This window comes from Bidens hawaiensis, unplaced genomic scaffold (genome assembly GCF_021521415.1).
Source record: "Bidens hawaiensis isolate Kalapana, Puna unplaced genomic scaffold, B.hawaiensis_p1.1 tig00038062_1, whole genome shotgun sequence".
NCBI lineage: Eukaryota > Viridiplantae > Streptophyta > Magnoliopsida > Asterales > Asteraceae > Bidens > Bidens hawaiensis.
Genome location: NW_027496664.1, coordinates 1,298 through 13,747, shown reverse-complemented (window position 1 = coordinate 13,747; position 12,450 = coordinate 1,298). Strand labels below are relative to the sequence as shown.

At 34.3% G+C, this 12,450-nt stretch overlaps 1 protein-coding gene across 1 annotated transcript; it reads right to left on the bottom strand.

Moving 5' to 3' along the window:
- Positions 1 to 2,808: 2,808 nt before the first annotated feature.
- On the bottom strand, positions 2,809 to 4,362 carry LOC143589961 (uncharacterized). Its single transcript, XM_077070572.1, has 4 exons — positions 4,135 to 4,362; positions 3,834 to 3,996; positions 3,511 to 3,662; positions 2,809 to 3,462 (listed from the first exon to the last, which is right to left on the bottom strand). The coding sequence occupies exons 1-4, from the start codon at positions 4,360 to 4,362 to the stop codon at positions 2,809 to 2,811; spliced, it is 1,197 nt and encodes a 398-aa protein (XP_076926687.1).
- Between the last annotated feature and the right edge of the window lie 8,088 nt (positions 4,363 to 12,450).

The window sequence follows — 12,450 nt, the reverse complement described above, 5'->3', positions numbered from 1 at the left end:
TAAATAAGATATTAATTTTTAGTATATCCTATTTTATAGGATTTTTACATAAATAATTTGGTGAGAATAATTTTTAATTTAATGAGATGTTATAACCCGTTTAAGGAATATCTGGGTTTGGTAAGACCCATACCCATGAATTCGGGTTAAATGCATGAGAAGCCTCTATTTAAAAATCAAGCAAATCTGGTGACTCCATAAAAAGGGGGAGCGACCACATCGTGACACGTAAGATTTTTATGTCTTCGTTTATATATATTATAGATTTTTATAGATTGATTCGGTTAATCCGAATAAATCGAACAAATCGCATCCAAATAAAATCACATGCACAAATTGACCAAAATATGGAGATTTCATTAATCATGTGTGTATTACAAGGAGGTACAATGAGATGTATATATAGGATAGGAAAACTTGAGGAGAAAACTAATCTATATTAGGTATTGATATCCATAATATTAATATATTTATAACACACCCTTGGTTATCAACTTAATACGCTTGGAGATGCTACCTCATTAAAAACCTTGCTAGGAAAACCCATTGGGACAAAACCATAGCTAAGGGAAAAAGAGTGCAGCGCGTATTGTCTCTCCCTGATTTATATATCCGTTAAAATGGTAAATATCGATCTTCTGTGAAAGTTGCCTAAAACTTTTGTAGTCAATCATTTGTGTCTTCGTCCCTTGACATTTGAATCCTCAAGTTGAATAATGTTGTATTATCTTCACGTGAAAACTTTTTTTGCTTCATCTGGTAAACACTATGATCCTGTTGTGTTTCTCTGCATCAACAAGACTAACCAAACTTGTTTTTATGGGTTAGTAAAAATATAAACACATATCTTTCATACCCGAAATATATGTTTTAACCCATTATGATATCTCCTAGCAGGACACATGCCGATAAATATACATAAAGAAAATAATAATAATAATAATAATAATAATAATAATATAGCTAACAGTACGACATAATGCACATAGGCATTTAATTATGGTATTTCCGAATCAAATAATATTCATATTCAGATAGACAATGATATAGAGTTATTGTTAGACATCATTTTACATGCTAAATATGATTAAACATGTCCATGGTAAAATGTCTTAACATTTTCTAAATGCACTTTGATGGATTTATAAGCATATAAGTCGAACAATAATCACAATATGTCAAGGTCTTTCAAAATGAATTTTTTCTTTAAAAGCTCATAAATTTCTCTTTATGATATTTACATCATTGTAAACTGTGATTATAATGACCTTTTAAGAGTGAAATTTTGATAAAAGTATGGTTATATCCAACTTATCTCCCTCTTTATCAAAATATTTATTGACTAGGGTATAGACCCGCGTGACACGCGGGTGGAACAACATTTCAATACAAAAAATCAACTTATACATAGATTTAAGTTAACATACTACTTCTTCATATTTTGTTACCAAAATATTTATAAAATTACATTGTCTTAAGATTCAAACTTCAAAGTTACAATAAGTTAATTGAAACAAAACAACCAAAATACATTAACAAAAACACTAAACATCTTCTTTGATATTAAAACATCATCAAAGTCTTCAAAAGTTATACAAACATAAACTTCCACTTCCTAATAACCTGAAAAGTTATAAAAACAACACAATATTCAATTAAATTAAACTTAACAGAACAACATGTTTAATAATTACTAACATCTAAGCATTACAAAGTTGTTATGTACAACCTACAAATCTAAAGTTCATGAAAATACTTATTAGTTGGTCTAAAAAGATGTTGACAATATACTTCTTTTATTAAATCTATGAAGAATATATAAAACATTAATATATTACCTTCTCCTTCGTCATTGGACAACAAACTTTCCGGATAACCATCATAATCACTTTCATAATTTGCACACTCGTCTAACCATCTAACCTTCAAACCAACCTCCCTTTCCAACTCAACATGTGCAATTTATTTTCTATGATTAGATAACTTCAACATATATAACTCTCTCAAAAGGAACAAATCATCACATGACAAAAGTTGTTTAGGATTCAAATTTTTGTACTAGCCATTCTCAAACTTTATAACAACTTTGTTTTGATTAGATAAAAATACCAATCCCTAACATGTTCAAACGGTAAAACATCTTGGTGAAGATCAGCAAGGTAATGATGTAAAAGATTTATGAGATTGGTTTCCTCTAGACATGGTAAAAGTTTTCGAACACCAATCTCATGAATCTGATGTTTGAGGAGGTTATTAAACATCATCACAGATTCAATATTATCTTTGTGTATCATGAGTAAATCGCTAAACAGAAATTCATACTTACGTAAAACAGTAGAGAACTTCCAATTGACAATGGTAGACATTTTTTTCCGATTAATTTTGTTATGAAAACCTTTAGAGTGTAAAAGAAGAAGATGATGAATTAAATTGATAATTATAAAATACAAAAATGAAGTGACGGTTTAGTTTTACAAAGATGTAAATCATTATATCTATCTAATGAGTATATCGTGCATAGTTACCCTATATTTCTAATATTTTATCAAATATTATATTTACTATTTTTAATACTTTAAGTTAAAATTGAAATACTCATATAAACAATGGTATGTTATTAAACATTTGAATCCGGATTTTTTTTGTATATATTAACATTAAATATTTATTTATAACTTAATAACAATTTTTAAGATATGATAACAAACAAAAGTATAGAACAAAAAAAGTATAGACCAAAAAAAGTTACATGATAACAATAAGTGTATAATAGAACAATTTCAAAGACATGACAAATTCACTATGTTTTCATTCTACGTTTCCAAAAATCTCCTTGTACACAACATTTGTTGTTTTATTTATAAGCTTTGATTCTTTGTCGAGCATCACTAACTTAATACCATCTCGACTCTTCACTCTTGACAAAGCGGCATAAAGCTGACCATGGGAAAATACTGGATCTTTAAGATATCCAACTCTTGACAAAGATTGACCTTGACTCTTGTTGATTGTCATGGAAAAACATACTGAGATAGGAAACTGTCTTCTTTTTAATCTAAAAGGAAGTTTCTTATCAGTTGGTGTAAGAGTTACTCGACTAATTTGAGTACGATATCCTATATTCGTACCATAGACAGCTTTAGCATCAATTACACGCCTACTGAGACTAACAACTTGAAGGCGCGTTCCATTGCACAAACCCTTTTTATGATTAATATTCCTTAATAGCATGATTGGAACACCAACTTTGAGGACCAATCTATGATTGGGCATTCCTGACATATTTAAACTATTTAACAAATCAGGAGAGTACAAGTGTGGATCAAAATCCTCTGAAACGTCTTCACATTCAGCTAAACTGTCGGAACTTAGATACTCGACTTCTTCACCAGGAAATATGGCTAACATACGTTCATTAATTTCTTGAACAACCTCATTCAAAGGTGCCAACAGTGCACGATCCTGAAATTAAGTAAGTTCATTGAATCTATCTAATATATTAGGATATACAAAGGTTATTAAATCACCCATGGGATCAACTGAGTTCAATATCAAAAGATCGTCTGGAATATCAATAACCGACTGTCCGTCATTTGGACCACCAACGTTTCCTTGACCTATGTCTAATGGCCAATCAGCAAACTCTCTGATGTTTTCAACGTCTGAAGATCAACATCCAATTGTAACCCTCATGTTCTTAGTTAGTTTAAGAACTTTACATTTTGACCAGATTTAAGAAGAATTTATGCAAGCATTGACACATTCACTTCTTGTATCGTTGGTTACAACGGGCAAAATTTGACGAAAATCACCACAAAAAACAACAACCTTACCTCCAAAAACGGCTTCAGAAGAATTACCAGAATCATCATGCATAACATCATTTAAAGTCCTATCCAACGCCTCGAAAGCATGCTTATGAATCATGGGTGCTTCTTCCCAAATTATTAAGCTTGTCTTTTTCAATAACTCATATACGTCGGTATTTCCTTTAACCTAATTTATGAAAGAATAAAAAAACATAAACAAAGTAAGATATTTAAAAGTAAATTGATTCTGGAATAACAAATAAACCCATATATACTCAAAAAATGATTAATATAAAAATTAACATAAACTGGGTTGTAATATTACCGGACAAATGGAATCTTTGGTCAAATTAATAGGTATTAAAAATCTCGAATGTGCGGTTCTTCCACCCTCCAAAAGCAAAGAAGCTATACCACTTGAAGCGACATTCAACACAACTTCTCCTTTTGACCTTATCGATGCAGATAAGGTTTCCCATAAATAAGTTTTTCCAGTACCGCCGTAACCATAAACAAAATATACTCCACCTTTTTTATCAATCAAAGCACTCATTATTTCGTTATAAACCCCTCATTGTTCATCTGTTAACGAATCAAACAGATTATTAAATTCGTTATTCATGGTTTCGGTATCATATGTGAGCTCTTCCACCATTAACGGATTAGTTGCTCGTGAAATTGTCTCCATATCTGGAAATGGCATTTGTTGATATCTTCTAAGACTGGAGTTGTTTGAAATAAAAAAATTTTCAATTTCGAGGAGTGTTAGGTTTTTTAACTGTTGTTCATTAAGAATCAAACCTGAAAATAAATAAAAACAAACTAATTAAATAAATATTTATGAAATATTAATGGATATTACATATTTTCCATAACTGAAAAAATTAAAAAATGAGTTAAACGTACCTGGGTTATTTTGATCTTTTTGTTGTTTATATAGTTATCCGTCAACTAAAAGTTGCCAAGTGCTTTCCCAAACAAAATGAGGTCTAGATAAACTATAAGTAATCAACATTGTAGCAAATAAATTTCTTAAATAATATCCAGTAGAGGTATGACTTGCTTCTTCAATGGCTTTTATGTATTCCTTGTCATCATCTAAAAGACCTCTTTTGTAACATGCATCTTGAAAAGTTTCAAACACAACTCCATCAACTGTTCGAATATCTTCAAAACATTCTGGGACTTTAACCTTATTTAATAATATCCTTAGATAAGATAGTAAGCCTCGTCGAATGCCGGCGGAACAGCATGAACTCTACCTATTGCGAAACCCCTTAGGCGAGGTTCCCATTTACGTAACTGTTTTTTCCAAACATACTTTGTTGGAAACTCTGCGTATGTGAGAGTTTTTGCAAGGTCATGGTTCTTATTACACTCAAACCAACCGGTAAACATTGAAGAAGCATTAGTTGTCTTGTTTAAAATATCTTCAATATCTTCGTTAGCACCATATATTACCTGTTCTCACCGGGTAAATGAAAAGCAGGTCTTATAACAGACAGAATCCTATAATGCACATCAAATGAAAATATCCTCCATGTTGCCTCGCATTCAGAGACATATCTACAATCATAAAATGCTTTGATTTTATCTAAATTAGGATCCGGGTTATCAGCATTGTTATTTTGTACAAGAGAAATTGTTGCTCGGTCTGGACCCTTATTAATGTATTTGAACAAATACTTTACCGATCCATCTTGATTACACCACTCAACATTAATATGTGCTTGAAATTGTTTTAATAAAGTCTTGATGTATGGAACAACAGTTCTGTTATCCATCATTATATCTGACTTAATAAAATATTGCCCATTATCTCTTCTTTTGTATACCGGAAAACCTTGCGAATCAACAGATGTCTCATCATTAAACATTTTAGGAAAACCTTTGGAGCATTTTTTGTTTACCATGCAGGTACACTTCGGATTAGCATCACCACATGGACCGTGAATCATATGATCAGATACAAGCTTGTATAGGTCCGGCTCAGTGTCTTTGTTTGGAATCTCAACAGAAATAAATTTATCTACATCTTGTGGATTATGAATCTTGCTACCTGGATGCATAAATATGCAAATATGAGCATGCGGTAGCCCCCTTTTTTGAAACTCTATTGTGTAAACGACTGCAACATACATAAAAAAAGTAAAAATTAATCAACTTGTAACATCCTACTTTTGGTTATAATAATAAAATAAATTTCGTTTATTTCATAGTGGGTCGTTATCGGTTTAGATGAATAGAATATGAGTTGGTCTAGTGTTGGGTGAATGGATATGGGTTATGGACTTGGGTATGAAAGAAAGAAGGAAAGACCATGGGCTTAAGCCCATGATCCCTAAATATATAAACCATAATCACCATTAATTCCCTCATTTTTACACATATTCTATACACCACCAAAACACACACTTAAGCTCTCTCTCTAGTCTCTCTCACTAGCCGAAACATAGAAGAAGAACCGATCCCGATCCAAGGTAAGATAGTACAATATTGTATGAGCTTAAACCCGTTGTATATATCACAAAACGACGAGCCGACACCGTTACATCGTTAAAGTCACAAGATTCGGGTGGAATTGAGTATAAACCGAACCTAAGATGAGCTTAGGGGTCACCCTAGCTCAGATATGGGTCGAACGAGACGAAAAGCGATGAAAAACGGTGTAAAACGGTGAAAATACGTTTTCCGGTGAGTTTTACGGTATTCCGGCAATGGCGGCGCTGGAAAAACGTGTACGAGGTTGTCAGGGAATGTTCTGACATTCCCTGACCTAACCCTAGTTTGCTATGGAAACCTAACGGATTAAAGGTGATTCGTTAGTTGATTCGTATAAGGGGGGCATAACAAACTAGCTCTAGTTCGTGTCTGATTCGTTAAGGGAAAGGGTAACGAATTACCCTTGATTCGTGATAGTTAGTTCGTTAAAAGAAATAACGAATTAGAAAGTCCAATTCGCTACTTGAACCGGTTCGCTATATGGACTGATTCGTTAAGGAGTTCAGTTCGTTAAAGGGTTCAATTCGTTACAGGTACCAGTTCGCTAAGATAAGCCAATTCGTTATGAACCAGTAATGAATTAGAAGTTTAACAGAATGACAATAACACTCCCTGGACTTAGAAAAGAATGATTTAATTACAAAGAAGACCTTGGACTTTAAGTAGCAAATTATTTAATGGTTCAAAATTCTAATGGAAAATGTGTTAAGACAGTTAATGAAAATACAATTTTTCCAAGCTGACCTGGCAGCTTAACCCCAGCCAGGGGCTGCCGCCCCTAGAATCCCGCTGCCAGGGGCGCTGCCCTGGACCCCCGTTCGTTGAGGGTAATAATTAAACTAGAAAGACGATATGTGTAGTGATAGTTTATTGATACGTATAATTATTATATAGTTAGTCGTGCACAACTCAAGAAGGGAATAACCGTAAACGGTGAACGCAACCGCATTGAGGTGAGTTTCTATCCCCACTTCCTTGTTATCTTTTCGGGGCTGTTTGCATACTCGATGTGATAGTCAATACACTTATCTTAGGTGGTAAGTGTATGCCTTGTATGATTTATGTATGACGATTGCTTGACGGTGCGTGAACGATCTTCGGATATTGCATGTGCCGTCAAGTGTTAGTTAAAGGTATGATTGATATGTATGATGTATGAATGATGTATGTATGAATATGTATGATGTATGAACAATATATGTATGAAATGTTGATGGTACGTGAACGCTCTACGGAGATTGCACATATCGTCAAGGAAAGTATGTAAATGACAGGTATGTTATAGTAGCGCGAATGTAGGGAACCGACCCTAATAATGTCGGCGAATGAAGGGAACCGACCCTAATAGTATCGGCTAATGTAGGGAACTGACCCTAATAATATCGGCGAACGTAGGGAACCGACCCTAATAATATCGACGAAGGTTATAGGGTGGAATGCTCTTTAAAACGTATATGTATGAATGAAAGTATGTAAGTAAGTACGAAAGAAACAATGAAAGTACGTATGTAAGTAAGTGTGTAAGAAGATATGAAGGTATGTACCTCCGGGTGCATATGCTAGTATGTGAATGTATTGTATGTTGTATGATTAACTAGAACTCACTCAGCGTAGCTGACTTTTAGTATGCACGCAGGCTAATCGACTGAGGCAGTTGGCTTGAGGAAGACACATGGCAGGATCCGAAGAGGCTGGCATCTGGAGATTGTCGTGATGTTTGAAATGCTATGTTTTATGTTATGTTTTTGAAAGACACGTTATGTATGTCGTAATGAATGGTTGACTTTTATATTATTCCGCGAAAGTTTTTATTAACTCTGATATTTATTACCGCGTTTATGAGTAAAACCAACACTAAAGTAGGGCTACCGGTAACGGGGCCTTACACAAATTTTATTAGTTAAACAAATAATCTGTTTGTTTAAATTGATTTTTAACTCTATAGAAAGTAAAATATTCAAGTAGGTCATGTTATAATTTTATACTCATCAAATTAAATAAAATTACCTGCTTGAACCTTTCCAAACAAAGACTTATCCTTCACCAATTTAATCATTGCATCAAGTTTGACCTTAAAAAACCAACATAAAATATTAGGTATATCCTCCGACTTTAATGTTGTATCCTTAAGAAATCTTTTAACTTCTGGCCAATTGGGATTACATGTTATGGTTATGAAAAAATCGGGATAGCCAAACCATCTATAGAGACACATAGCGTCTAGATAATTTTGCATCATATATCTTGCTCCGCCAGTAAATGCGGATGGTAGAATAACACGTTGACCAGCGGTTGAAACATCAGTATTCCCAACAGATTGCATACCTCGTAAACTTTGGTAAGTATCACATCGAAATTCATGTAGTTCACCGCGTATAAAATGTAATCTTTGAGCCTCAATCATCGTATATTTGTCAACTAAAATTTGCCGAAACAAACGCCTACCATTTAAGATGGTTGAAAACGTATTTGGCCTATCTTGAATATGATAAGCAAAAAACTCACGCATTGTAACCTTCTTGCGTGCTGCGGTTGATGAAGAGGAAACATTCTATGAAGTATATTAACCTGATAACTATCCTCACCAAAAGGATGAAACAACGAGCATTGAAGAGGTGTATACGATGGATGAAGTTCACTAATACGCTTTAACAAACCAGAATTCTTGGTAACAATTATATCTCGGTTGTCGACAGCGTGACCAATATCACCGACAATTAAAGCGACAACTTCAGAACTGGATGGTAAGTTATATTGTCTTGCATCATTCTGTCTTGTTCCAATAATACGTAACTTCAAATCGAGTTGTGGGTTTTCTTCAAAACAATCTCTTACCATCCGATAAGCTTGGACCAAATTATTATTTGAATCTAACATCGTCTTCAAATAATTAATAATATACATCTCTAGCTAATCGTCAATTGAATTATTATCACTGCCCAAAAAAAAACATTTCCTAAGATTATAAATAATAAAAATAAACTGAAAATTAATAACATAACAAAAGTGGACGAATATCGTTAAATGTATTTACCCAAAAACACCCTGACGGTTAGAAACCTTGTTTTCAGTGTCGTAAATGTAAAGTTGAGAAAACTGTGGTTTACAACCTTCTAATGGTAAAAGACTTCCCAAGCAATTATAGTTTTCACCGCTAAGTCAAAACGTATATGGCGCATTGCCTCTGTTTATGGAATGATCAATCTTTCCTCCCATAGACGTAAACGAAAACATCGAATTGAAATGTCTAATGTTTTTCAAGAAATACTTACTTATGGCACTCTCACCACGAAATAAGTCAAGATAAGTATCATCTGGTTGTCTAACATCGGGAAGTTCGACTTTGCCATTATAACAACAAAGTGAAAAAGCTCCTTCTTCATTAGCACTACTTGGTCTGTTAACTTCGGCTTTCCACAACAAAGCATTGTAACTTGGACACATAACGGATTGATTTCCATGATCCAGATATTCTAGTATAATTTTAATATCAGCATTTGGAGTTACTTAGTATACCTAAATACATAATAAATGATTTCAAGTAAATTATGAAATATATATCATACCTGATGATATTCCTTTATAAACATCTACAACATTATGATAATCAATAGTTGTAGCATGTTCATTTAAATCAGCTATAGGTATAGGTACTATAGGAGTTCTTTTTCTTGACCTTCTACGAAAGGTTGTAGACGACTCCGGAATGTCATCAACAACACAAGACGCGTTTGATCCTTCTTGAACATTATATTTACTTATACGACCTGTTCAAAATTAAAAAAAGAAAGTTATTATAAAGGTTGTCAACAAAATTAAAATAATAAAGTTATTAAAAAGAAAGTTATTCAAATTGTAAATTATATTCAAATTATTTTATGTTAAATTGTAACATGTTTAACTTAACAAATTAGGAAACGTTTGATTGAAAAATTGTTTTTTGTTTCATTCAAAAAACATACATAAAAAAGGACAATAATAGTTTGTTGGTGCATTTTGTGACCGTCGCTATTCAATTCTGACCAGCGGAGACGAAGTGGTGAAGTTAGAACAACTTCACTATAGGCGAAGTTAGAACAACTTCGCCATTGGCGAAGTTAGGACAACTTCGCCTACAGGCCCAAGCCCAATCCCAAGCCCATGGAGTTGGTTTATCTATATATATTTGTGTCATGTTTAGGGTAAAGTATCCAGAAAAAACTGAGAGTATTTGTGTAGCTGTCATTGTTTAGAGAGAAACAGATAGAGAGTGTCGTGTGGGCAGACCCGAGGTAGAGCTCACCTCAGGTCGGCCGTGTTTTTGTTTTTGTTCGGTATGTAACGTGTTATGGTTATATTATAAAGGATCTGTAGATTCGTTTATCCCATTCGTGTGTTTGTTTGTGTGTAATCGTGTTCTTCGTCTATAACATCGTAAACGAGTCTGGGAAAAATTCCGCACTCCTAGACCTCGTGCGGATCTCGTATCGATCAGCGACGCCCCGGGGGGACTTACAATTGGTATCAGAACATTTTGCTTGTGATTGTGTGGTTCAGGATTATCACACGAGTGTTAAAATTGCTCCGTTAGACTATTCACGGAACTGTTTTACGTTGAGATACCCCTCATTTGTCAGTTTCTCTACAATACTCATCAATTGCACCTTCCCATCACTCCCACAACCTCCAAAATCAGCCGTTTCAAACCTGCAAAAACAAGCAGTTTATCAGGCGAAGTTGCCGTCACCCGAACTAGGGTTTTTAGCGAAGATATAAGGTTTTGGAGAACTTATAAAGTCTGCGAAGTTAAGGTCAGCGAAGTTGTAAAGCCAGTGGTAAAGTCTGCGAAGTTAAGGTGGCTAGCGAAGTTGGTGGCTAGCGAAGTTATAATAACTGTTTTTGATTTTTAAGTCTCGTTTCGTTCAAGTATGACTTTGGTGAACATCACAGAACTGGTAAAGATGGAAGTTGAAGCTGATTCAGCAACTAAAGCTCCAAAACTTCTGAAAGGAACTGAGTTTGTTGCATGGAAAGATTGGTTTGAACAATATGTAAAGTATCAAGATGCAAAAATGTGGGTCTGCATTCAAGATGGGTACATCCCTCCAACAGCCATGTTTGAAGGTCGAGAGCAGCTCAAGAAGTATAACAAGATGGAAGATGATGAAAATAAAATGTATGAGGCTGAAAGTAAAGCTTTAGCTGCAATCACCATGGCTCTACCTCAAGATATTCTTCATACTTTCAGAAAGTACAAATCTGCCATAGAATTATGGGAGGCATTATAGAATCGCTATGAGGGTAATATCGGTATTCGTAGCTCAAAGTCGAAGTTATTGAAAACTCAATTCTCAGTGTTCAAAGGATTTAAGAATGAATCACTTGATAACATCATCACAAGATATTATCACCTGATGACGGAACTGAATAACTACTCCCTTAAGTACACCGAGCCTGAAATTGTAGAAAAGCTTTTGGACGCTCTCCCACCAAAGTGGGATATATACACAGTTTTAATGAGAGAAGATAAAGAGTTTGAAACGTTTGATTTGGAAACAGTGGTCAATAAGTTGCGTAATTATGAGTTAAATATGATAAGGAAAGAGACTCCTATTGATCAGGTTCAGGATCCGTGAATGTTTGGTGCAAAAGGGTCTCCAAACTCAAGCTCTAAATCAGAATCAACTGCGTATTACTCAGGAGGTGAACTAAACTCTACACAAGATGGTCATGTGGTGATGAATATGGATGGTGACATATGCTTTGTAGCGGGTGGAAGTAGTTCGTCGAAACCTCAATCCTCAGCTGGTAACTCCTCAGCCAATGCCTCTAACAAAATTTACTCACAGATGCCTATGAGTGTGAAATCAGCTGAACAGCAGTTTGCTCTTTATGCATCTTTCATCGCCTCATATGAGAACTACATAAAGAGAAAGATTGTCGACCCTGCAACCTTGGATGAGGATTATGATCAGATAGATGCTGATGACATGGAGGAAATGGATCTGCAGTGGCAAATGGTAATGATTGTGAGAAGGGTGAAAAGGTTTATGAAGAAGACTGGTAGAAAATTCATTGGAGAGAGACCGGGTTTCGACAAGTCAAAGGTTCGCTGCTACAACTGTCAAATGAACGGACACTTTGCTAGAGAATGTACAAA